Below are 26,390 nucleotides of genomic sequence, written 5' to 3'. Positions count from 1 at the left end.
GATCGATTTCGGACACCACGGCTCCACTAGACGCCGTAGACAAAGACCCACCGATATCGCTCAGTTCCGGGCACCGCCGCCGTCTTTAAGCTGTCCCTCGCCGCTCGTCCTCTATCCCCTCGTGCGCGGCGCAACCAACCCGAGCCTACCCCACCACGCGATGCCCTGCTCGCTGGTGGGCACGTTCCGCAGCGAACCCACCGCCCGCGGGGCCTTCCGTTCGGTGACAGCGGCGCACGGGCACGCCGCACGCGGTAGGCTCCTCCATGGACCGCGCCGAGGGGCCGCCGATCGCGCGGTGAGATCCCGACCACCCCCACCCGCTGCTCCCCGTAGCTCCATCCGGTATTCCTGCCTGCTGTTTTTCTCCTGCGGCGCTCGGCTGATTGCGTGTTCCCGTAAAATCCGGCGCCTAACTTCTTCGATTAATCTGCCGTTCAATTTTGTTTGCCCCTGCTCGATCGGGAGATGCGGGCTTTGGCTTTGAATCGTGGCTGCGTGCGTTTAATCACCTAGCAAACCACACTGGACATTTGGATCTTTGTCTATACTAGGTCACCAGCACGCAGGACATACAAAGATGCCTGGAAAACTAAACATGACAGGAGCAAAGCAAACGACCTACACGAGCTTGACTCTCCCTTCTCCGAGGAGGAGGTCATCGAGGCAATAAATAGCATGCCTAGCGACAAGGCGTCTGGGCTGGATGGCTTCACCGGCCTCTTCCTCAAGAAGTGTTGGGCATCATCAAACACGACCTCATGAGGGTGATTCAATGCTTTGACTCCCTCCACACAATAAATCTTCACTCACTCAACTCTGCGAATGTTGTGCTGCTTCCAAAAAGGATGGAGCGGAGAGCATCGTCGATTATAGACCCATCAGTCTCATTCATGGAATCGCCAAGATCATTGCGAAAGTGCTTTCCATAAGGCTCGGACCGCACATGTCCATCCTCGTCTCCAACGCTCAAAGTGTTTTCATCAAAACACAGAGCATGCACGACAACTTCATGTATGTTCGAAACCTCGCGTGGCGCCTTCACAAGAGCAAGGCCCCCTCCCTGCTATTCAAGTTGGACATTCACAAGGCCTTTGACTCTGTCAAATGGGAGTATTTGCTTGACCTCCTTCAGAGACGAGGTTTCCCAAGCAAATTTTGAGAGTGGATTGCGGCACTTCTATGTTCCTCATCTTCGAGGATCCTCTTGAATGGGGTACCTGGTGCTCCCATCAAGCACGGCCAGGGGCTACGGCAAGGGGACCCATCTCTCCACTCTTGTTTGTCATAGCTATTGACCCCCTACAACGTATCTTCGACATAGCGACAAAAAAGGGGCTGCTTCATAAGCTCCGAGGGAGAGGTGTCATGGTGTTTGTAGCTCCGATTAAAAGTGATGTGGACGACGCAGCCGTGTTTGTAGCTCCGATTAAAAGTGATGTGGACAACCTTGCGACTATTCTGAGAGGCTTTGGGGATGTCACCGGTCTGTGCACCAATTTCCATAAGAGCTCGATGGTTCCGATTCGGTGCGGTAACCTTGACTTGGGGCAAATCACCCAAGGGCTGCCGGCTGTTAGGGCCTCCTTCCCGCTGCGATATTTGGGCCTACCACTCTCTGTGTGGAAGCTAAAGCTCGTTGACTTGCAATTCCTTGTGGACAAGGTGGCAAGCAGATTGACAACATATGAGGGCCAGAACATCACCACCATTAGGCGCACGACTCTTGTCAAGTCGGTGCTCGCTTCCCAAGTGATCTACTTCATCACGCCGCTTGTCATACAGCCCACGATCCTTCAAAACATTGACAAGCTTGAGAGGGCCTTCCTATGGTCTGGGTCAGATAAGACAACCGGGGCAAACTGCAAGGTCAACTGGGACATTGTTAGTCGGCCGCTTGCTTATGGTGGGCTTGGGGTCCTCAACACCAATAAGTTCGAGCAGGCTTTGAGACTGCGATGGCCTTGGTATGAATGGAAGGAGCCAACAAAATTGTGGGTTGGGAGAGGTAACCCGTGTGATGAGGAAGATCTCAACTTCTTCTATGCTAGCACCACAATCGAGGTCGGGAATGGGGCGAAGACACCCTTCTGGGAATCCCCTTGGCTTCTTGGGCGCAAGCCCAAGGACATTGCTCCTCTCATCCACGAGTCTTCATCGCGGAAACATTGGAAGGTACGAGAGGCCCTCAAGGAAAATGCGTGGATCCTCAAAATCAGTCCACCTGCGATTGTTTCCACCGAACATGTAATACAATTCTTCACCCTTTGGATGCTTCTGCATGAGGTGCATCTTGGTGAGCTTGCTGAGGACGACATATGTGACGCCCCCGCGCGACCGTACACTAATCATACACGCAAATGTGTACGATCAAGATCAGAGACTCACGGGAAGATATCACAACACAACTCTAGACACAAATAAAATAAAACAAGCTTCATATTACAAGCCAGGGGCCTCGAGGGCTCGAATACAGAAGCTCGAAAGACAAGAGTCAGCGGAAGCAACAATATCTGAGTACATACATAAAGTTAAACAAGACTGCCTTAAGAAGGCAAACACAAAAGCAACAACGATCGAAGAGGCAAGGCCTCCTGCCTGGGACCTCCTAACTACTCCTGGTCTTCGGCGGCCTCCATGTAGTAGTATCCAACGGCGGTGGCATCTGGCTTCAGGGATCCACCATCTGGTTGCAACAACCGGAAAGAAGAAAGAACGGGAAAGGACACAACTAGAGAAGGACTCGCCAACGCAGACTCTGCACAACAGCAAAGCCCAACCATCCACACCACCGCCCACCGGGTGTGCCCACCAAAAAACTCTCCAAAAAGAATGCTTGCAGCAAAGTAAGGCCACCAAGGCCGTCCCATTGCCAATTCGACAAGGCGGATCTAGATTTTCACCCGAAAAAAGGATCCCAAAGGCACGAGGGTGATAGATCTCCTCGGTGATGTGTTCAAGAAGGAAAAACAACCCCAGATGGTGCCATCACCGACATCAAGCAGACTTTTGTCCAAAGAATCCGCACTACCACCAGCCGACCAAACATCACCTCGCCCCCCCCCCTCCCGAGCACCTTATGCAACGGCACCCCACACCGCTCCAAAAGCGACCACATGCGCCCAAACATAGGACCGGACGCGGATAGATTGGGCCCGTTCGCCTGCTCGCAACCACCACTGTCCACCCGCCGAAGGCCAAAGTCTCCTCCCAAGACATCACTGCATAGCCGGCCCGAGGCAGAGTCATCGCCGAGTCACCTGTGCCCGACATCGACCCGGACGGGCCCATATCTGGCTCGTCCACCCACATCCTCTGTCGTGCGTTCACAGGAGGAAGGCATAGTCGCCGCAGCCTTAGCGTTGCACCTCCGGCGGCCACGTCCACCACCAGTCTCGGCTGAAACCGGCCCGAGATCCGAGAGCCAGCCGATGGTCGAGGACATGCCTCCGCGAGCCTCCTTTCCCTAGGAAGAACGCTCGGCCGCCGCCATCATCGAAGCCGACCAGGCTTCGCCGATGAGCCCCTAAGGCGGCAGCGAGTGAAGGAAGGGAGGGGAGGCTCGAGAGGGGATGGAGTACGAAAGGCATCCTTAATCGCGGTTGCGTTGGACGGATCTTTTTGGCAACTTCGATTGCTATTGGAAGATCGGTATTTTTCTCTTGATATTTTTCTTTTACGAAAGCAGTTTTCCTTAATTTTGATAAACGAGTTTCTCTTTCTTTTAAAAAGAGGAGTTTCACGGGCTCTGCATCATATGATGCACACAGCCATATATTCCTACCTTGATTTCCATGTCTGCCACTGTCCTCACATGAGCTATAATTGTAGCATCAGCTAGCGTCTATTATGAGGTTTCCTGGACCTTTCTGAGCATTTTGCACTTCTGAAATGTCTTGCTCGATGCGTGTCCATGTGCCCACTACTGTGATTGTTTTGCATAGTTAGCTGTGGATAAATTGATCAACGCAAAAAATTCGAAGCTGGATGCATTGTTGCTTTGGAATAGACCAGCTTTCCATTTGGGGCATTGGAAATGATGTGATCGTCCGGAGAGGAATATACTCCCTCCGTTCCTAAATATAAGTCTTTCTAGAGATTTTAACAGAAACTACATACAGAGCAAAATGAGTGAATCTACACTCTAACATCCGTATGTAGTTTCTATTAAAATCTCTAAAAAGACTTATATTTAGGAACGGAGGGAGTATTTAACAAAGAAGCTATCACAATTCGTCTGGCCCCTACTTACATGCTATCACTTTACGAATTTGTCTCAAAAACTATCACTTCTGACTATCATAAAAACTATCATGTCTGTAAATCGACAGATTCGTCGATTTTAAGCATGCTTATGACATTTTCGTAAAAAAAAGGCGCTTATGACAAGGCTGACCCGCATGTAAGTGCTGACATGTCACGGTAATTAGTCAACGCCGTTTGGTTGACCGTTAAGTTTGTACGTGGGCGGCGGCCAGCTCCGACCACCGCGCCGTCAGCATGTCGCTGGTGCTGCTGCCGTCGTTCAGCATAACAAATACATGTCCTCCAGCCTCGTCGAATCACGCGCTGGTGCTGCGCGCTGCTCTGCCCCATCGGCGGCTTGCTAGTGCTGCGTGCGTTGCTCTGCTACTGTAGAGAGGAGAGCGCCTGGACGTACGCGGCGACGAAGTCGAGCTCTCGCGAGCTAAGCGACGGCCTCAAGGAGCGCGGCGGCGAGGAGGAGCTACCACCACCTGGCGCTGCGGCCAGCCCGCCCATCGGCGCGGAGGCCAGCCAACGCGGCGGCGAGCTCCTGCCCCCGGCAACGGCTAGAGGCGGCCGGCAACCAGCTCCCCCGGCTGCGCGGAGGCCAGCACCGCGGCAGCGGCTAGAGGCGGCGCGCAGTGACGGGTGGAGGCGGCGCCCGGTCGCGGCTGTCGAGCTCCTGCCGGCGGCGGCATGCTCCTCCTGCAAGGCCGTCGAGCTCCTGAGCTGGCGGTCACAGGAGCCGGTGCACACCAAGTGTTTGTTAAAATGTCCATCAGTAACTTAGCAGTCAACACAAACTGTCAAACAACTCAATGCCATGTCAGCCCTGAAGAGTGGGCCCAACCTGTCATAATCAGGTTTAATTTCTTGCTAATCAGTCATTAAGTCGATGTGGTAGTTTTTAGTCAAAAAATAGGTGTAAAGTGGTAGTTTTCGGGACAAAGTCATAAAGTGGTAGCTTGCAGGTAGGGTTGGATGAATTTTGGTAGTTTCTTTGTTAAATACTCTCCGGGAAGGTATTTTATTATAAGCCATGGTCCTCGTAGACTCATGGGTCATGGTGATGGTGCTGTCACACTCCTCAGATTCTTGTTTCTTGTGTGAGTTACTCCCTCTGTAAACTAATATAAGAGCGTTTAGATCACTATTTTAGTATTCTAAACACTCTTATATTAGTTTACGGAGGGAGTACTGATTTAGAGTTCTACACTACGTGATAGAGCGCTGAAAGAGAACATCTGATGGTGCTACTCCATGTGTTTACAAGCTAAGATGAGAGCCCTGAGCTTGATATTAAGAGTACAGGCTGAAGAATCATTGCACGTCTCTTACATCTTTGTATGCCTTGCTATTCTTCCTACTCAATTAGTTTACAAGCTAAATTAATTTTGTTCTTTGCTTCACCATGCAGATACAAGGCCAGGATGCACAGGGGCGACTAGCAAATGGTGCTCAGCAAAGTGCAGCTCAACAGTTCAGGTAAGATGCTTGAAAGAATAGGCTGGTTCACAAATACGGAGTATTTTGAGGTTAAGTGCTATCCGGATTGAGAGATACAAATGCTACTGCTTTCTCCTGGTTATGTGTACTTCTGAGTAAGAGAAGGGAGAACTAATTTCAAATGTATTTTCAAGTAGTTGATCTACTCTTAGAAGTTCGAAAAGAGCAAATTTGTAAACATTCATTCATGATTTTGCATGTTCCGCAAAATCTCACTCTTCCCATTTCTAACAGATTTTGGCAGGACATTCCAATTTTAGTGATGGTTAGCATGCTTGCGTACTTCTGTTTCTTGGAACTACTTCTGGTATGTGCTCCTTACTTGTTTCTTTACCAGCTCATTTGAACTTAACTCAACCCTTTTTTACCAGTTTTATGAATTCAATCTGAATGACATCTGCACTTTCACTGGGACAGGTTACTGATTTGCAATCACGCGCGATTGCAGTTTCATTGCCTTTCTCGTGTGTGTTGGGCCTCCTTTCTTCTTTGATAGCATCCACTATGGGTAATTACATTTACTACTCCCTCCGATCCAAAAGAAGTGTCGTGGTTTTAGTTCAAATTTGAGCTAAAACCACGGCACTTATTTCGGATCGGAGGAAGTATCATCTTTGTTATTCTTGCTATTCTAAGAAGCACTTGCAACATCACGAAACCTAGTTCTTGTAATTAGATAGTAAACAGGCTTTTAAGTGCTTTCTATGCGGTGAAAGACCTAAAACGGTGGTAGGTCACTATTGAGTTTTTTGAATTTGCATAATGAGTGTGTATAACAAAAGTCAATGGTGGCACATTCGATTTCAGTATTGCTGCAGTAAACTGCCGCGTCAGTATTGCTGTAGTATTTTGTGTACTTATTGTCAACATCCTAATCCCAACCAGTTTTAATCCTGCAGTGACCAAAAGCTACCTATGGGCCTATTCATCCTTCCAGCATGTTATTGTGATCCTGTTTGCGTATATCTTTTACAACGTGGTATGAAGCTTCTTCCCCTAATTACACCCGATGCAGGTACAACGCGTTTACAGCACCTCTTAACGTTTACCACTAAACCTGCAGCTAAGAGTGAATGCAGTCCTGGCGGTCCTACTCTCGTCGTTCACTGGGTTCGGGATCGCTATCAGTACGAACTCACTGCTAGTGGAGTGCATGAGGTGGAGATCCAGGAGGAGGAGCCAACGGTTGGCTCAGGGTCAACCTCAGCCCGGGAATGAAGGTCAGCATCCAGGATCCGGGAGTAACGCTACGAGCGAAAACTCTGGTGATACGCAGCAACAGGGGCAGCCTCCACAATCCGGTGTTCACATCGTCTGATCATTCAGGTTTGTAACGGACTAAATATCAGAGATCCACTTCGTTACCTTTTTCTCTAGTGAGAACATTAACTGATTTTTATAGCTGTGCTTACCACCGCTCGCTCTCGCTGTCGGTTTCTGCAGATCAAGACGAGAGGTGATCCAAATGTGTGAATAGCTAGCTTTGATCTGCGCAGTAGTCATAGCTCGTCAGACCTCAGAATCACAATGGTGGCAAGAATAGATACACGGGAGGAGATCTTCCTGGCCTTTGCATCGGAGGCAACGTGCCACCTAGAGTTTGGCCATGGGTGTAGTTAGTCTAGCAGTTTGTGACATAAAATACCTAGTTTCTTGAGTGTAAGCATTATACAAAATCACACCAGAAAAGCAGAGTGCAGAGATGGTGGTTGTGTTTTACGTAGTAGCCACACAGGGACATAGGGAAATGAGACATAGTATGCGAGAGCTCCTTAGCTTTGCTTGTGAGAAGCTTTTACGAATTATATTTGTCTTTTTTTTACGAATTATATTTGTCAAGAGTGATTTTTGAATGGGTGTTACACAATTTGTCTGAATTCACAACCATATATACGAGTGTGTGTCTCGAGAGAGATGGAATGCCAGTTTCATATGATCACTCCAACTTCGTTCTGCAGGTTGGTACATCCGTGTTCCATTGTTCATATATACGTGTGTGCTAAAGGTTGTAAATGTTTTAGCAGATGGAAAGCATCATCAGTGCTTCTTTCTCTAATGGTGCTTCTCTGTTGCCTAGGGACAGAAAGACGATTCAAAATTGTGATTATGATTATGAAAAAGCACCAACAGCTTCACACCGAACACTAAACATGACCAAACCGACCCTTGTTTCGTATCAAATTCAGCACACTCTAATGGCTCAAAGTATTATTCAAATCTAGATATGAATGGTCGAATGGCTGGAAATTTGCTAAAAAAAGTACTTACCACTCGAAATCCCACATGTCATCCAACTTAAAGCAAAAGGGTCCCGCATGTCATGAGAGTCGGTGGAACGTTAAACTGTGTGGAATCCCCCAAAGCCGAGTCGTCTTCTCCGAAAGCTCCGAATAGCCATGGCCTGCAGCCTGCTCCTGCGAGCGACAGCGCCGGCCCGCCGCCTCTTCCAAGCCGCACGGCCGACGCGTGGAGAAGAATGTGCCGCTGCACGGAGCCGAATCGTCCTCGCCGTCCCGCCGCCCGCCGCGTCCGCGCCGCCGTCACCTCGAGGCTCTAGCACCCGCAGGCCTGCGCCAGGTTAGCCACCGAACCCGAATTCGAACCCCCCATCTCTCAGCTTCCGCAATCCAGAAACCGTGGAGCCCAGCAATAATGTGCAGGCAGGGCTGAACGCCACCGCCCACCGCTACGGCACGTCGGCACCTACTCACCGCACAGTCAGCTACAGCACGCGCACCCACTCCACGACGTTCTTCACGGTTCACACAACCCACTAGCTGCTGGCCGCGCATATATATGGCGTGGCGTGCGCGCTAACAAACTGCCTAACAGATCGGGCCGGACAAGTCAGATCGAGTCGGCCAGCCAGCTTCTCCACGTCCACGCGCGGGGAAGCGATGGCGGACGGCATGGAGGCGCCACACGTCGTGGAGGACTGCCGCGGCGTGCTGCAGGTGCTCAGCGACGGGACGACCGTGCGCTCCGCCGCGGCGCCGTACACGGTGGAGGACCGCGACGACGGGCGCGTCGAGTGGAGGGACGCCGTGTACCACCCGGCCCACGGCCTCGGCGTGCGCATGTACAGGTCGGCGCGACGGGAAGCGGAGGGACGGCTGCCGGTGCTGGCCTACTTCCACGGCGGCGGCTTCTGCATCGGCAGCCGCGCCTGGCCCTCCGTGCACGCCTGCTGCCTCCGCTTCGCCCACGAGCTCCCCGCCCTCGTGCTCTCCTTCGACTACCGCCTCGCGCCCGAGCACCGCCTCCCGGCCGCCCACCAGGACGCCGCCGACGCCCTCGCCTGGCTCCGCGACCGCCTCGCCCCCGGCCCTGCTGATGGATCTGGGTCAGACGGGGACGTCCAAGCCTGGCTCGCCGACTCCGGCGCCGACCCGGGCAGGCTCTTCGTGTCGGGCGACTCCGCCGGCGCCAACATCGCGCACCACATGGCCGCGCGGTTCGGCGCGGCGGGGCTCGACCCCGTGAAGACAGCCGGGTACGTCCTCATCATGCCGGCGTTCACCTCGGAGGCGCCGACGCAGTCCGAGCTGGGCTCGCGGGGCAGCGCGTTCCTGAGCCGGGACGTGGCCGAGCGGTACAACCGGCTCGCCCTGCCGGCCGGCGCCAACAAGGACTACCCGCTGATGAACCCGCTCGGGCCGGACAGCCCGGGCCTGGGACTCGTGGGCGGCCGCGTGCTCGTCGTCGTCGGCGGCGACGACATGCTCAAGGACAACCAGGTCCGGTACGTGGAGCGGATGAAGGCCGCGGGGAACGACGTCGAGCTCGCACTGTTCGCGGGCATGGAGCACGGCTTCTTTTCCAGGGACCCATGGTCGGAGACCAGCGGCGAGGTCGTGCGAGTCGTCGGCCGGTTCATGGGCAGAGACGCAGCCGATTCAACCGGCGCCGACGGTCAGGACTAAGTAGTGGTTAGTCTGCTAGTGATCTAGAGTAGTATTCAGCATGCAATGAGTGCTATAGAGGAAAATATCAGGTGATACAGTACTATTTAGATGCTCCATGCTACGAATTCGAAAATTTCAAATTTAAATGTTTTGGAAAAATTGCATCCCCGCAAAAAGTGCCTCTACAAAACGCCAGCGGTTCCCGTATCTCCTACTATGTAGAGAGACGATCCAAGGGCGATCTTCGTTCCCCCCTTGGCCGCCGACAAACCTGTGGGTTCCCTCCCACTCTGCCGGCCACTCCGACGGCGGGAGGGTGGGGAAACCCTGGATCTTCGTTTTGGCGTGTACATAGGGAGTATGGAGTCGTGTGTGTGTGGCTTCGTCGTTATGTAAGAGGTGGCGGCAGGGTCTGCGTTTGTGTTCCCCGAGCTTTCATTTCCTCTCGATGTGGCGGTGAGGTCAGGTTTTCAGTTTTTGGCCGGCAAGGCGGCGACAACGGTCAAGATGTTGTATTTGTGTCGGGGCTCTTCCCCCGCCCCGTTGGCATAGTTTCCGGCGCCGACGAAGAGCCCTGTGGTTGCTTGTTCATGGGCGGCCCCAGTTCTTTCTTCCCCTTCGTCTTCGGCAAGGGAGATTTGGAGAAGTTTCTGGTGATTCCAACTTTGAAGTTGGCGTGGGGTTCCATTTGGGCCTTGGATGGAAGACTTCCGTCTGCCAAATAGTCGGATTGTTGTATCCAAGGGTAAGCCGGCTCCAGGAAGGAGCGGTGGCATCGGCGGCGACGACGACGCGCTCTCTTCCCGCGACGGTGTGTGTGGTGGGTTGGTTCCCAAGGACCTGGATGTAATTTCTATCTTTGTTAGGGTATGTTGTATCACTAGACTTCTCTAATATAGTTCTGGGGTCCTTTTCGCAAAGAAAATATTCAAAACATTCTAAGAAAAATCATGAATGCTCACAGCATATGTGTTTAAAACCCCTAGAATATTCAGATCCAAATTCAATATACATATTGAGAAACAAAAAGACAAATCCATGTATGAATAGTATAGTTTTTCACACCATTCATTTTTTTGTCTTTATTCACACTATTCACGGTGAATTTGTCATTTTTGTTTCTCTATGTGTACTTTGAATTTGGATCTGAAGATTTTAGCGTTTGTAGACATGTGTTCTGAACATTCACAAATTTTCTTAAGAAAATTAATCATTTAAATTTGTTTCTTTTTCGAATTGATAGCATGAGAGCATCTATGTTATGGTATCACCTGATATTCTCCCGGTGCTATTACACGCAGACTTACTATTTAGTGGAAGGTGACATAGATATACTCGGTTATGTGGAGTTTTGATCTTGTGCATAAAAATGTTTTTGCAAATGTAAAAAAATGACAATTTCATATTTGCTATATATGAGACACCTGAAAATAGAATTCATATCAGCCGAATTGAGTGTTAGAGCCCGAAGCTGACGAAGCTCAGCAAAGTGTGGGGACAATGTCTAGGGCTCGCACGGGAACGACCCGAAGCCCGTGAGACGTCCCAGGCAGAGGGGGCGGAGGTTGATTGATCTGGGTGCCCCTAGGGGACGGGGCTATTGATGCCGGAGAAGAACATGAGGTGTGAGTGCTTAGTGCGATGGCATGAGCAGTGATTCACGGGAGGACGAGCGCGGCGTGGTGAGCATGGTAACGCCTCGGCCGCGGAAGGTGAGAGTAGGCAGTTAGGACGGCGTTGGTTGGAAGAAGAACAACATGAGGGCAATTGTGGCCGTTGGATGAAGATCCAACAATCCGGAAAATCAACGGGCATGTTTTATTGTCTAGTAGCTAATATATCAGACAAATAGGTTGTCCCAAAAAGCTTAGACATGTACCTGTTCATCTCTAAATATTATCCGTAAATGTTTCGGGGTCCAAATAATTTGACCTCCGATAACAATGGTCTAGCGCTAAATTGGCACTTTGAACCGCCGATTTTCCTTTTACCAGCGTGACACAACTGCTCTTGCCAAGCATGCTTTTGACACAGACATGCACGAATAAATCAGTTTGTTTTATAAAAAAGAATGTGTTTTTACTGTTCGTCTGCATAGCTAAACGTGATCTCTCTTGGCGTGCGAGCCTCGTGCGAGAGAGCGTGATGACCGATGACTCGGCGCCGGCGAAGCGATATGCACGCCACGCCGGAACGAGCCCCTTCCCACCTGCTGCACGGCTCGTCCCCTCCTCTCTCCACCCGTCTCCCCCACCCACCGGTGAAGGCAAGCTCCCGCTTCTTCTTCCGTCCCAATCGCGAGATTGGGTGAGTGACCGCGCTTCCGCCGTGCCGTTCGCCGAATCCCAGGCTGACAGAGTGAGTGGATCCGGTGCCGCGCCTCGCTTGGATCATCGTTCCACGACGCGCGGATCCATCGAACCTGACTGATGTTATCCGCTCTCTGTTTCCTGCAGCGAACAGTCCGGATTCAGGGCTCCACTGATACCTGATAGAATCAGCGAGCGAGCATGGGTGGTGTTGGATGGAGGAGACTTGGCTCCAAGCTGCGGCAGAGATGGGGCTGGGAGAGCCGCCTCCGCGCCCGGGGCTTCTCTTCCGCTCCTGCCGCTCCACCTCCACCCCACATGGAGGTTTCTTTCCTCTTATGTTCATCTTGCGTTCTTGCCTGCAGTATCCACATCCGAATGCTTAGCCACTTCCTCTCTGCTTGTATCACCTGAAACTTGAGTCGAGCAGAGCTTAGTTGAAATAAATAAATTTGGAAGGAGCTTTGATCTTTGGTCAATGCATCCTTCTGATTTAGGACAGGCACAGACAGTGTATATTGCTTCCTTTGTTTATGATTATGAGGTGTTGACATGCTTTGCAGAGTGTTGGATTCATAGGGCTTGGAAACATGGGCTCCCACATGGCAAGGAACCTGGTGAGGGCTGGATACAGAGTGTCAGTTCATGATATGTGAGTGAGCCCTTCTTGCCAACTTCCACTTTTTTGTGGTCCAATGTTCATCCATCTATTCCCTGTTCAAAATTGGTTTGCTTATACCAATTATATACACATTGATTCTATCATGTTCAGCAATGAGGATGCCATGAACAAGTTCTCGGACGATGGAATTCCCACGAAACGGTCGCCGCTTGAAGTGTCCGAGTCGAGCGATGTCGTAATCACCATGCTACCTTCCTCTGCACATGTAAGTTGGTTTAGTTTTCTTTATGAGAAATTGGTGATTCACAAGCACTAGCTGTAACTTGAGTTATACCGAACTCCGTTACCAAATCAAATGCTTAGTGCTACAAGGCTCTTTTCAGGTCTTAGATGTATACAGTGGAGGGAACGGCTTGCTCGGTAATGGGGGGCACCTTGGACCGTGGTTATACATAGATTCATCTACAGTTGATCCTCAGACATCAAGAACGATATCTACGGACATGTCAAGATGCAGTTTAAAGGAAAGGAAAGGTTATGATCTGCCATCATACAGAATCACCATTTGAGATTAGTAGTTGGAAACCTGAATACTTCAGTGTACACCTGGAAAAGATGAAATCATCAACAGTCTTCACTGTATTTTTATCTGTCCCCGGCAACAATTAATACTAGAAATGTATCTGCACATTTGAGTTATGAATGTGTGCCTCTTCTGTATCTTCAGGTTACGCCGAAAAACCGATGATGCTGGATGCTCCTGTCTCCGGAGGTGTTCCTGCCGCAGAAGCTGGGACACTGACTTTCATGGTACCATTCCTTGCTTCGCAGAACTTATTGTTACCGCCAGAAAATACAGAGACTTTGTTGGTGAAAAACTAGTATTACATACAAGGGCTTGTGTCTTACTTTGGTGCAAAGGAATGATATATAGGTGGGTGGTTTAGAAGAAACATACATAGCAGCAAAGCCGTTACTTCTCGCAATGGGCAAAAAGCTGATCTACTGCGGCGGGGCTGGAAATGGCTCGGTAAGTTTGGTTTACTCCAGCTCTTGACTGAGACTTCTTTATATAATTATTCATGCACAGATGATTCAGGCTCACTTTTGATATGTACTTTTAAGGCTGCAAAGATTTGTAACAATACGGCCATGGCTATCAGCATGCTTGGAGTCTCTGAGGCCTTTGCTCTTGGTCAGAATCTTGGGATCAAAGCAAGCACTCTCACAGATATATTCAATTGCTCTAGCGCCCGATGCTGGAGTAGGTATTATCTCCTTATCACTTTATTGTTGCTTGAGAGGCATTAATATGGTCTTAGCTTGTTCAAACGTTAAATTATGGTGATGGACCGTAATTTTCTATTCAGGTGTAAATGTGTAGTGACATTTTTTTTTACTGAAAATTCTCATCTTCAGCTTATGCCTTATAAGTTGAATGATCTAAAGTTTATAATTTTTTACGCTCCTTTTGGGGCTAATTCCAAACAGTGACACATATAACCCAGTTCCTGGGGTAATGGCGGGAGTGCCATCGGCGAGGAATTATGATGGTGGTTTCACCTCCAAACTAATGGTATGATTCAAATGCGACGCAAAATGTTCTGTTCGTCAAATATTTTATATAAATAGATTGCTTGGTAAAAGAACATTCGTCTCAAATCCTGTAATCACACGAACATATTTTGTAATGGTTTTCCTTAGCAAATTAAGAATAAAAGAATGTAAACCAACTGCACAGGATTATCATATTAAACAGAGCTCAAACTTCATAGTTTCCGTTCCTCATTTCCTCTGCAGGCTAAAGATTTGGATTTGGCCATGGCCTCTGCATCTGGAGTTGGCTTCAAATGTCCCATGGGTTCTGAAGCACTTGACATGTACGATCATTAACAGAAAAAAGTTACTAAAAACCTTACATTTCACCTCTTCTTTTGCTGCATCACTAATCACTAGTTTCTGCAGTTACCGGAAGTTATGTGACGAGGGCTGTGAATTCAAGGACTTTTCATGCGCGTTTCGCCACTTTTACACGGGGAAGGATGAGAAGTGATCCTGTAGTCATCCCAGCAAACTTGTCGCCGGTTTAAATAAAACAATAATGTCCTCCAATTGATTGAATTTAGTTGTTAGTTAAACAGTGCCCAGACAAGGTTGGAGTCTTCTTTGTACATATTGTTAGTTCGGTTTGCTTCTCGGCAACCAAGTTTCCAGATTGTCTTCCTGTTTTGGAAAATAAATCGAGGTGTCGATCTGCATCTCTTACTCCATTTTTGTCTGCTTGGACTCTGTTCATAAAGTTCACCCATACCCTTGCAAAAAGCTGACATAAAGTGGACCTTTAATTTAGGTGAATTAAGCGGCTAGGCAAAGTGTAAAACTGATCTATCAGAAGGCCCCTGCGTCGGGCGACTCGGTTGGATCCAAACCCTAGTCGCCGGGGGCACCATCTCCTCTCTCCCTTCCTTGCGTCGCCGCCGGGCTAAGCCCAGGCGGCCGACGGCGGTGGCGGAGGCTCTCCTCACTTCCCTACATCGGTGGGTGGTGCGGAACCTCCCGGTGCGTGGAGGGATCACCAAGATCCGGGCCAGGGTGGCGCTCGGCTGACTCCCGGCAATGGCTTGGACGGCGGCATGGGTCACAGGGCGGCGGATCTCATCGCTCTAGTCCTCATGGAGAACTCTGGTCCTGGGGCGGTGGCCCATTAGGTGTGGCGGCGACGTCCTCGACTAGAGGTGCTCGCGGGTGGTGGATGGACGGCTTCTTGACCGCATGGGCCGTGAGTTGCCGGTGGATCTCCTCTCCGCCGCATCCTCTCTCCCGCTGCACCTGGTGGCTTGCGGTCTCGGCCGCCGGGCTCGGTGTGTTGGAGGGGGCTGGTAGAGGTGGTTTCGGACTGAAGGAAACTCTGGATGGCCCGCTCGTCCCGATGGTGGCGACGACCAAGGTCGTCGTTTTCCTTCTTGCAGGCGCCATCGAGGCCCCTCCACTCCGGCCGGACCCCATGCCCGGGTGAAGACCCAAAGTCTCCTCGGATTGGGCGGCGGCGGCACTACGTGTGTCGTGCTCTTCTTGGAGGCGCCGCCTGGGGTGTTCGAGTGCTCGGTTAGTGGAACTGCGGGCGGAGGGGATGGGACCAGTGGCAGCAGGTGGTGCTCGCGAAGGTGGAGTGGCGTGGCATCTAGCGCGTTGATAACGGCGGGTCTCAGCGGCATTGGGTAGCAGGTCTCGACGATGGACACGTGTTGATGGACACACGCATGATGGTGGCGTTGCCTGGCGTCAACGGAAGTTGGGCCTAGCAAGGCCTATGTACTGGTCTCTCCTGAAGATGGGACATTGGAAGATGGCGGCGGCGGATTCTAGAGTGTGTGCATGCGATGCGCGCTGAGTGTTTGTTGTATGGGTTGGTGCTCGGCTCACCATGGGGCAACCTGGTGAGGCCACCGGATTAGATGAGGTGCGTGGATGCGCCAAGGCATTCCATCGGACTTATAGGTGTAGCGATTGAGGTCACGAGGAAGGTGGCTTTGGGTTGATCCATGTATCTGCTTTGTCATACTCTATTCAATAATTTAATAAAGATGGCTTTGTGCTTCGCTTGATGAAGAGGTCAGAGTAATTCTTCTTTTTGTTTTTTTTAACTCCACTGTAGAATGTTCAAAACAGAGCTCGGGCACATATGGTCTGCAAGAAACAGTAAAAAAAAGAAGCAAAGTAAAGTAAAGATTGAAAATCTGATTTTTTTACACAACAAGCATGTTGGTGTCTTCTACTCCCTTCGTCCCATAATATAAGAACGTTTTTGACACTAGTCTAGTGTTAAAAACGTTCTTATATTATGGAATGGAGGGAGTACTTGCGTGTGTAAAGAAACGACATGTGTGATGATCTTGGAAAAAATTCCAAAAATCGGTGCTCTAAAAACCGCTTTACATGTCTTTCTCCCTAACGTCTCCCCAACGCAACGCAAATGCTTTCTTCCTCTCGGCTCGGCGCCCCTTGAGCATTCTGGAAGTGCCTGGTGAGTGATTGGCCTGGTGATTGACCCTGGCAACTTGCTTAGCCTAGATTATGACCCGGACAATTTGCACGCTCGGAAGGAATTGCCTGGCGTTCAAGTGAAGCCGCCTCAATCAATGTCTTCCAGCCTTGTTGACCATATGAGCATGTAATAATGCTAGTAAACTATTCAATGCTTTCACATGCCATAGTAAAATAATCATAATCATGGGCAGACTCATTAGAAAAATAATATAAACTACTCCCTCTGTTCCATAATGTAAGACGTTTTTTGACACTGTTGTAGTGTTAAAAAACATCTTATATTATGAGACGGAGGGAGTATATATTAAGCTAAAGCCGGATATCATCTTCTTCGCTGCATAAGCGCAGGACACTAACCAATGAAACCCTTGATCACTATATTTCTCAAACCCGAGAGGCGGTGTAACCTCTTTGACATTGGTGAGCCCGTGGTGATGGAGATCGCCGCGACACCTCACCCTTATACCTTTGTGTCTTCATATATTTTTTTGCTCCGTTGAACCTCTTTCTATCGCATATTCTCTCAGATTCAGTGCAAATTATTCTTATCCCATATCAAACAACAGGTGGGTAGCTTTTTGAAATAGAAAGGATTGACGTGAGTGCGATAGTTTGGAGCCAATCATATTTTGTAGTTGTAGATACCTGAACAATTTTTCTTCCTCCGTCTCATAATATAAGAGCGTTTTAGTGTAAAAAATGATCTTATATTATGAGACGGATGGGGTAGATCTTTAATATAAAAATATTACCTCAGTAATCCGTTAGATCCATATATGCTTGTCTCTCTTTTAGCCCAAAAAAGACATATTTATTTATGAAATTTTATAGGTGTGTAGTGAGCATATATTAATTGTGTGTTTCTGTGAAATTTTGATTACACCGATTTTTTCATATCTTGTGAAGAAAGGGGGTTTGGGATCAGGGTTTTATGGCGGCTGCTGTGCAATTACATCACCGGATTACAATTACGGACGATGGGAAGGGCGTATGTGCAAAAACGGATTACCCACTGTAGGAGAAACTCTTCTCTGCTCGAGATCCAACTCCCCCCGACCCCCAGCCGTCACCGGAGAAGCAACGAGATGCACGGCCAGCCTCGCCGGCCGAAGCAGCCGGAGGATGACGCGGCGGCGGCGGCGAAGGCCGCCAAGCTCCGGGAGCTCCAGGTCCAGGTCCTCCACAACCACCACACCTGCACGTAAGCCTCCCCCTCCCCCTCCCGCCCCTCGCTCTAGGGCCCGGCCGAGTCTCTCGCGAGATCGAACTCTGACGAGCCGCTTACCCCACCGCAGCGAGGGGGGATCAGGTCCTCTTGTCGGCTGCTGTAGATTTCGCCCTTCGTTTCCTCGTCATCAGCACGAGGGAGCGAATGCGGCAGAAAGATACAAGATCCAGATTTTAGCCGTCGTGCTTAGTACCACAATGATAAGCCAAGATTTTTGGGTGTCTGGGGTGTGCAGGTACACCGAGGAGGCGCTTGGGCTGAGCTTCAAGCTTCTCGAGATAAACCCGGAGGCCTACACGGCGTGGAACTACAGGAAGCTCGCGCTGCAGCACAACCTCAAGGAGCTTTCTGATCCAGAGGCCATCAAGTCTTCCGTCGATGCCGAGCTCAGAGTGGTATGTGCTGATCTATCGGTTTCGACATTATATCAGATTCTTCTATGTTCTTCAGTAGCGCATTCGCAAGAAATAAAGTCACAACTAGTGGGTAGCTCTTTGTTTTGTGCTCTAGTTGTAGTTGGTTGCTTGGCGATCTTCAGTTGTGGGATTTGAAATTTTGAAGGTGGAGCTTGCTCTGAGGCAGAACCCAAAGTCCTATGGAGCGTGGTATCATCGCAAGTGGTTGTTAAATCAAAAGCTTGCCCCTGTGGATTTCAAGCGTGAATATGGCCTCTTGGATAAGCTATTAAAGGTGGATGCGAGGAATTTCCACGGATGGAATTACCGCAGGTAAAATTATTTTTGTTAGCAGTTAATACTAAGATGGTGCTTGGACTGATTTCCACACTTCACAGGTTCCTTGCAAAATTTATGGGGGTGCCAGAAGAGAAAGAGCTTCAGTACACAATGGATAAGATCAGTGAGAATTTCAGTAATTACTCAGCATGGCATAATCGTAGGTATGTAATTGTTCTGATCTAGATGCTCTTCCCAGAATTCCATTTGGTGCCTGAATGAGAATTCATCAATTTAAGCTACCCTAAATCATTTTTTTTCCGTGTAGTGAGAGATGCACAACTGCATTGGCAACTGGACTGATATTTGATCCATAGAAATTTCAGTGAATTTGATGTAAACTAGCAAAGGATAACCTGAGGACTTAGTTTCTTATGATTCAGGCTGAATTGAAGATGCTTACTCTGTTTAACTAGTTTCACACTTTTTGAGTAATGTGTATATTGTATTATCTCAAGTTTTGATGATTACTTTTTATGATATGTTGAGTTGTGTGCTATAATATCTCACGTGTTGTATTGCAGTATACTTCTGTCCAATCTGCTAATCCAACGAAGTGAAGGTTTTGAGTCAAAGGAGAAGATCTTCTCAGAGGAGTTTGAACTTGTAATTCAGGCACTGTTTACAGACCCTGGTGACCAAAGTGGATGGTTCTATCACCTCTGGCTTTTAGCTCAGACATCTACCCCTGATAACCCACAGCTGATTTCATCTTGGCCTTCTAATGGTGCAAAGCTCAGTTTATTTCCGACCAGGAAAAATGGGGACCAGAACATGGTGTCTTCCCCGAGCTCCATTTGTTGTTACTCTCTGAAGGAAGGGATTATACCCATTGTGCTTTATTTCAATGATCCCGTCAAAGGATTAAATCCATCAAATGTGAAGTTAAATTCTGATTTTGTGTTTGATAAGGATCTTCAGTGGAGACCCCTCGTGATAACCGACTCCGGTTATTCTAATTGTTGGGCCACATATCTTGAAATTAGAAACAAAGATTGTAGCACTTCACAGCAATTTTCTGTTGAAGTAAGCATACCCTGCTCAGATGATATCATGTCAAGAAGTGGCTCTCACTGCAATTGCCCTGTACATTTTACATTTACCGTTGAACTGGGCAACAATAATGATGAAGCACATGATATCGATTTGTTTCATGACCCAATCTCCTGGAGTAGCTCAGAATCATTCCAGTCTCATGGGAAACCCAGTTGTGTCGCTTTTGATCAGCTAAATATCACCAGTGCCTTGGTTCAAGAGGAGTCAAGATGGAATTTGGATAGACTATCTGATGAAATCGACCTTTTCAGAGATTTACCTGATGAGAATAGGTTAGGCTCTGCATTACCTTTTTCATCAGCTGATTAATGCATTTGACCTCCATTTTCACATCATACTCTCTTCCACAGTAAATTTGCCAAATTGACACTAGCACGGCTATTGCTTGCTTGCGCTGCAATAAAGTCCCGCGGAAGTTCTTTGATTGAAAGGAAGGGATATTGCGAAGAGGCGCTAGGGTTCTTCAGTGACTTGATTAATTTGGATCCTTCTCATAAAAGATATTATGAAGATGAGCGGAGCTTAGTCCTAATGGATCAGGTAACATGGAAAATGTTTGAACACAGTTTGCTTAATAGAAGATCTAGACAATTTAGTATTGCTCAGCTTACTTGGTTCTTATGAAAAATAATGGAAGCTTCTAATATTTGTGGAATCGTGTACCTCAAAACATTCATTTCACCATTTTGACAATTTTAGATTCATTGTTGTTTACAAGTTCTTTTATCCCACATGTAGTTAAGGCCTTTCTTTTTTCGCACTTATAATAATGAGGCTGTAATGTTAAATAAGTGCAAATTGCACCTTTAGCAACCTTATTGTGCTAAACCCAATTAATCAATGTATATTCTTATCATCTGCATAGTTCTTGAAAGCATTTAGTAATCCAGGTAAACTAATTCACACTTTGATCTGGTGATACTTTGAGCTTATCAAAATTTGAATTAACCGTGTGATATTTGTAACACCTTTTGGGACTATGGTCAATCAAGTTAGAAAGATAATAGTGCCAATGGAAATGGTGGAGTTTGATTAGTTTGCATTTTGCAGTAAAAGATGGTCTGTTCATGTTATTATATCATTTAATGAATCTTATTTTGTAGCCATCTAACTTTTCCTTTTGTTGCAGCTAACATGTGACATGGAGACTTTCATGAAGTACTGTTCAGTCCAAGTTAGATCAAATTCAGCTACATTAAACCATGTGCAACTTTGCAGATTGTCTTTAACACGCATTGGATTTACTGAACGCATGTTGTGGGTTCAAATGCTGGACCTAAGCCATAATAAGCTCAGATCCATTGAAGGTCAGATATTAAAATCTTATAACTCTGGTCTGTACTTTAGAGGCATTTTTTATACTTATCAGTTTAGTGTTACTATGGCACCTGGAAAGCAAACACAATTTACAGTTGCATTAAGCTAATAGCTACCGCCAAAGATAAATTGCTTGAGTTAGAAGCTGGTATCTGATGAATAATCTTCACGGTGCAATGTCTACAAGAAACTAAATTCTTGACCTTTTCAGGTTTGGAGGCCTTGCAGCAGCTTGTGTGCCTGAACATCAGCAACAACCAGATCAGCAGTTTCACGTCACTCGAACCCCTGACCAAGATAGTTTCCTTGAAAGCGTTGGATTTGTCTTTCAATGAGATTGGAGCTCACCCGATCGACACGACACGGTACATGTGTTCATCCCCGTTTTCACACAAAGTCGAACGGTGTGAAGCCTTCGTGGAGTGCCGAAAGAAAAGCGTCAACGTGGAGGAGTTCTGGGACGCCATACTCTTCTTCAAATCCGTGAACCTGGTGCAGCTTGACATCAAGGGAAATGCGGTCGCCGACAAGGATAGCTTCGTGACTGTTGTGACGACGCTCAGCCCTTCTCTGAAGTGGCTTGACGGCACATGTATCCATTAGCTGTTCGTTAGAGGATGGAACTTGGATAGGATGTTGAAAGTAAACACTGTACACTTATATTTTACCTCGCAGCCATTTTCTGCCTCGTGTATTACAGCTCGTTAGGCAGCTCTGAGAGACGAACACGAGCATTGCACTAGTTTAACCACGGTGCGACTCTTTTCAGAATCGTATTTATTATCTGCCTTGGGCATTTGCCAGTTACCACTAATCTATTGCCAGCAGAATGAAAAATAAACTAGAGATATACTTCCACATAAACAAACATTATAAAAATAAAATTTATTTTGGCCGTGCAGTCTTGTACTCCCTCCGTTCCTAAATACTTGTCTTTCTAGGCATTTCAACAAGTGACTACATACGGAGTAAAATGAGTGAATCTACACTCTAAAATATGTCTACATACATCCGTATGTGACAGTCATTTGAAATGCCTAGAAAGACAAGTATTTAGGAACGGAGGGAGTATATGTCTCAGCCATTGCGATTTCACTTTGACGACTTTACAAAAGTTACGGTATGAACTTGTATGTCATCGGTTACCATTTTTTTGTTTTATAAATCTTGGAGTGTATCGAAACAAAACTCAAAATCTTGATTGAAGAGCCAACAAGTGATGCCGAAAGAAGATTTAAGCAGGAGTAGCATTTGAGGTGAAACAACAACAAAAGAAAATGCAGGGAAACTCCAATATGACAGAATTTGGTTAGAAATAGTCACAGCAGGAAGGTTTCCAGTCTCCAGACACAGCTTCATCTAAGTTACACAGCTTGAGAAACCAGAAGAAAGAATTTAGAAGCATCCTTCACTGTTCAGGGACAGCAGGGACATATGCTCTTTTGGTGGTATTTTAACCACATTGCAATTACTTCCTCTGTAAACAAATATAAGATGTTTTAGATCACTAAAACAATGACCCAAAACGTCTTATATTTATTTACAGAGGGAGTACTTTTAGAATCGTACTACCATGGGCATTTCGCTAGTTACCACGAACCTTCACAGCAGAGGACTGAAAAATTAACGAAAAACACTAGTATTTACATAAAACATCGAAACAAATTTTCTGTCTGTGTTGTGCAATCCTGTATGCATCATCAGCATCAGGATTGCATCAGCCAGAGTAATTTCACTTGATCACTTTATGAAAGTTATGGTATGAGCTTGTATGTCATCAGTTACTGAATTTGTGTACAAAATCTTGTTGATTGAAGAACTCACAGCCAGTGACACTGATTGATGAATACCAGCTTCTAGCTGAAATAACAAAAAAAAATATGCAGGGTAACTCCAATATGGCACAACTGATTACAAATAAAAGTGACAGTAAGGTCTCCAGGCACAGATTCATCGACGCCACATAGCTTGAGAAACCAGAAGAAGAAAGAAATCAGAAGCATCCTTCACTTGCACAGGGACAGCAGGGCCATCTGCTCTTCGATGAAGCAGTCGACATGGCAGGACGAGCGGCAGGACGCCGGGATCAGGATGAGCCCGAGGCACCGCTCCTCCTTCGGCGCCGACGGGGATGAGCGGCGCGCGCTGCGGTACTCCACCGCGTCCTGCAGGATTATGTTCCCCTGCTTGTCGACGCAGTGGAACAGCCCCAGGAAGTAGCGGCCGTCGTTCACCCCGACCAGCATCCTCCGGAACAGCAGCTTCCGCAGCGTCGCGACGTGCTGCGAGCCGCTGCTGGTGGCGTCCATGGGCGCGGCCGAGCTGTTGAGGTGAGGGTCTCCTGCGGTGGAGGGGATCAGTTGGCCGTCAGACGGTCCTTCCATTGCCCCCCTCCCTGTGCTGGACTGGGGAGCGGGATCCTGCACGTACGGGTGGTCGTCAGATGGAGCCCCTGAAATCCGGTCAGCGAATCGCCGCCGCTGCGCCGCAGCCGCTGGGGTTTGGCGAAGGGCGGGAGAGGGCGGAGTGAAGGGCGAACGGGGAACGATGTGACGCGAAGCCTTGGATTGGGGAGTGCGAGGGACTCACCTGAGCAGCGGAACGAAGGGTGAGGAAGGTGGCGACGCGCCGCGAGCGGCCGCCGGGGTCGAAGCGTGTGCAGGCGGAAGGAGGAAGCACGGCGGCTCCGGTTGATGGAGATCGGAGGATGGATGGGAAGGAAAGGGGACGATACGGGCGGACGCATGGGCCTTGTGGGCTACTAAAAATCACGAGGCGGAGTCCGGATGTATGTCTCAAAAAAAAAGTTTTGATCGTGGTCAAAACTTGAGTAAAACTAGTAATAATGTAAATGCAATGTACGTTTATATTAGGTAGGATATTAGTTGCACGTTATATTAGGTAAGATATATCCGTTGCACGTTGGTATTTTGTAAGATATCAATTACTTTTTTCGTGAGAATGGTAGGATATTAATTACATGGCAGATTTCATGGGATAACATTGAGTCAAAACGTGTTTATAACCAATGGCAGTGGTAGATAATTAGAGCGTTAAACATGTTTGGTGCTCAACATTGGAGCGATTTGAACCGCTAGATAACATAATTTGATGGTCGAGATGGTTTGGATTTGGCCCTTTGGGTCTTTTTATATTGGTATAGATATAAATATAGATATAGATAGATGCATCGGAAGTCACTGAATTTGCGTCGTGTGCTCACTTTGGTCACTGTACTTAGAAGTTCATCCATTATGGTCCATTATATACAATAAGATGTGATTATACGGTCACTATGCCGGGTATTGAGCTCGTACGTGCCGCTGTTGACCACTGTTGACCAGTCGATCGTGCCAGCTGGCAGGAAGCGGCCGCCCGCGGGTCGTATTTGCACAAAACCCCATGTGTCCTTGGAAATGGACCAAATCCCCTTGCCTTTTCGTCTTCAATCTCACCGAAGTAGGGTGCGGCGCAGGGGAAAGGGAGGTGATCGTCGCTGGCGTCGGCTCATCGCTGTCGGACAGGAAGGGAGGGTCGAGACGCACTGTTCGTCAACCCCTGTTCATCGAGGGGGGGGAGGGGGCGCAGAGGCGTGGCGGCAATGGCCCTTGTTCGTCGCCCTGACGGCGCGCTGCCCCCAAACTACAGTAAGCCCCAAACTTTCCCCTCAAGTCTTGGATTCTTGGGATGTTAATCTCCAATATTTTGTTTGGGCATCAACAATGTTGAGTTAGTTTGATAGAGTCGCCTGCATTGCAGTCGATATTTCGCTAGGCTAGGGTTTTGCGCCTGATTTGGGGGTTCAAAGTAGGGTTTTTGTTGTGTAGTTGATTCTAACGATTTTGTACTTCTTTTAAATGGAAACAATTTGTTTGGGCATCATCAATTTTGAGTTAGTTATGTAGGATTGCTCGCATTGGAGTTTTGACTCCGCTAGGGTTTGGGGTTTTGATTTGGGGGTTTCGAAATAGAGTTTTTGGTGTATAAAGGTGGTGCCTTGTAGATGATTTTGATACTTGTGTACATGTTTTATTGTTGCTAGGCGACGGAGCAAAAAAATCTGTTCAGGTCAACCATGGTGGATATTTGCTTGGACGTGGTAGCAACTGTTCTTATGTGAATGCCCATGTTGTGTGGTATGATAAACTAGATGATGTGACATGGTCTCCAAATATGGTTGAGAACTTAGTGGAGGAGATTGGGTGGGAGATGACATGCAGATTAAAGGTGTATTACTTGATTCCTATCATGTCAATCAAGCGGAATGGTTTGAGAGAATCAGAGGAGATGCAGACATTGATGAGATGCTGCCATTTCTGTCTCTTGGTCACAACTCATTCAGTCTCTATTTGGACCATGATAACAGCTTGGATGCAGACCTTACTGAGGATGATCTAGTGAATTTCCCAATAACTCACCTGCCTCCAGTGTTCAGTCCTACAAAGGCAAGTAACAATGAACCAGAAATGACTGAAGAAGCACATGTTCAAGCAGAGCATGATGTATATGAAAATGAAGAAGAAGCGCATCCTATTCCTATACACGTAATTTACCTATAGAGTCCATCAGATAATTTCAGTAACTATGTCTTTGCAATGAGAAACTGCTCTGTTGGCAATCATGAAGATGCAAATATGGAAGAGCCATACACTGTTGTGATACAACCACCGCAACTTGAGGTAGCACAGCCACAACTTGAGGTAGCACAACCACAACCTGAGGCAGCAGAACCACAACCCGAGGCATCACAACTAGAGCAAGAAGCTGCGAGTGCTAGAACAAGAAGACAATTCAATTCTTTATATGCAATGGTAGCAGCAGATCCAGATGTTGGCAGTGATTCAGACTTTGATCCTAGTGCCATAGTAGACAGTGGTTATAACATTACTGATGGTGATGATGATCTATATGTAGACAATGTTAACATGGATGAACCTGAGGATAAAGAGGTGAAAGGGAAACATGGAGCTATTAAAGCTAGTGGAAAAGAAAAGAATTTAGACAAAGGAAAAGAGAAAGGTGGAGATAAAGGAAAAGAGAAGCAAGAGGATGAACTATATGAGTTTGAAGGTGATGATTTGTGGCTACCAGATGAATATGATGAAGAAGTGTACACGAAGTTCACGGCTTTTAGGGAAGAGGACCTACACTGTCCTAAATTCCATGATGGCCAAGTTTTTCAAACAATTGAACTGCTCAGGAAAGCCATCAAAGAGTATTGCTCCAAGAATAGAGTTGATGTCAAATTGCCTGTCAATGATAGGAAAAGATTAAAGGCCAAATGTGATGATGATTGTACTTGGTATATGTGTGCCTATTATGATAGCATAACCAAGTGCTACATGGTGAAGAAGTATGTCAATGAACACACCTACACAAAGAAGTGCAATATCAAGGCTTTCATTACTCCATTCACTGCCT

The 26,390-nt window shown here is 47.8% G+C and overlaps 5 protein-coding genes across 7 annotated transcripts; 4 read left to right on the top strand and 1 right to left on the bottom strand.

The window, feature by feature from the left end:
• The first annotated feature begins 22 nt into the window (after positions 1-22).
• LOC123167294 (uncharacterized) lies at positions 23-7,604 on the top strand. 2 transcript variants are annotated; one of them, XM_044585131.1, is made up of 7 exons: positions 23-298; positions 5,663-5,730; positions 5,986-6,058; positions 6,169-6,259; positions 6,651-6,730; positions 6,815-7,077; positions 7,195-7,604. In XM_044585131.1, exons 1-6 carry the CDS (start codon positions 161-163, stop codon positions 7,067-7,069), a joined length of 705 nt encoding a protein of 234 aa, XP_044441066.1. In that variant the 5' UTR covers positions 23-160; the 3' UTR covers positions 7,070-7,077; positions 7,195-7,604. The 2 variants fall into 2 exon arrangements, 1 of the variants encoding a protein (XP_044441066.1); XR_006483886.1 differs by lacking the exon at positions 23-298 and adding an exon at positions 4,513-5,108.
• Positions 7,605-8,040: 436 nt separating this feature from the next.
• LOC123167291 (probable carboxylesterase 15) lies at positions 8,041-9,815 on the top strand. Its single transcript, XM_044585128.1, has 2 exons — positions 8,041-8,328; positions 8,584-9,815. Exons 1-2 carry the CDS (start codon positions 8,148-8,150, stop codon positions 9,672-9,674), a joined length of 1,272 nt encoding a protein of 423 aa, XP_044441063.1. The 5' UTR covers positions 8,041-8,147; the 3' UTR covers positions 9,675-9,815.
• A 1,909-nt stretch (positions 9,816-11,724) lies between these two features.
• On the top strand, positions 11,725-14,857 carry LOC123167292 (probable 3-hydroxyisobutyrate dehydrogenase, mitochondrial). 2 transcript variants are annotated; one of them, XM_044585130.1, is made up of 11 exons: positions 11,725-11,963; positions 12,113-12,289; positions 12,529-12,617; positions 12,738-12,852; positions 12,971-13,121; positions 13,315-13,397; positions 13,522-13,617; positions 13,713-13,855; positions 14,079-14,163; positions 14,388-14,467; positions 14,553-14,857. In XM_044585130.1, the coding sequence occupies exons 2-11, from the start codon at positions 12,167-12,169 to the stop codon at positions 14,638-14,640; spliced, it is 1,053 nt and encodes a 350-aa protein (XP_044441065.1). In that variant the 5' UTR covers positions 11,725-11,963; positions 12,113-12,166; the 3' UTR covers positions 14,641-14,857. The 2 variants fall into 2 exon arrangements, with proteins under 2 accessions (XP_044441065.1, XP_044441064.1); XM_044585129.1 differs by having other exon boundaries at positions 11,729-12,014.
• A 2,739-nt stretch (positions 14,858-17,596) lies between these two features.
• On the top strand, positions 17,597-21,711 carry LOC123165328 (geranylgeranyl transferase type-2 subunit alpha 1). The gene is made up of 8 exons (XM_044582958.1): positions 17,597-17,835; positions 18,098-18,257; positions 18,424-18,590; positions 18,656-18,760; positions 19,121-19,924; positions 20,003-20,192; positions 20,782-20,959; positions 21,181-21,711. The coding sequence occupies exons 1-8, from the start codon at positions 17,612-17,614 to the stop codon at positions 21,570-21,572; spliced, it is 2,220 nt and encodes a 739-aa protein (XP_044438893.1). The 5' UTR covers positions 17,597-17,611; the 3' UTR covers positions 21,573-21,711.
• A 913-nt stretch (positions 21,712-22,624) lies between these two features.
• On the bottom strand, positions 22,625-23,760 carry LOC123165926 (uncharacterized). The gene is made up of 2 exons (XM_044583678.1): positions 23,559-23,760; positions 22,625-23,389 (listed from the first exon to the last, which is right to left on the bottom strand). Exon 2 carries the CDS (start codon positions 23,351-23,353, stop codon positions 22,976-22,978), a length of 378 nt encoding a protein of 125 aa, XP_044439613.1. The 5' UTR covers positions 23,354-23,389; positions 23,559-23,760; the 3' UTR covers positions 22,625-22,975.
• Between the last annotated feature and the right edge of the window lie 2,630 nt (positions 23,761-26,390).

Source organism: Triticum aestivum, chromosome 7D, assembly GCF_018294505.1.
Source record: "Triticum aestivum cultivar Chinese Spring chromosome 7D, IWGSC CS RefSeq v2.1, whole genome shotgun sequence".
Lineage (NCBI taxonomy): Eukaryota > Viridiplantae > Streptophyta > Magnoliopsida > Poales > Poaceae > Triticum > Triticum aestivum.
The sequence above is the reverse complement of the archived record's forward strand: the minus strand, read 5'-3'. Positions and strand labels throughout refer to the sequence as shown.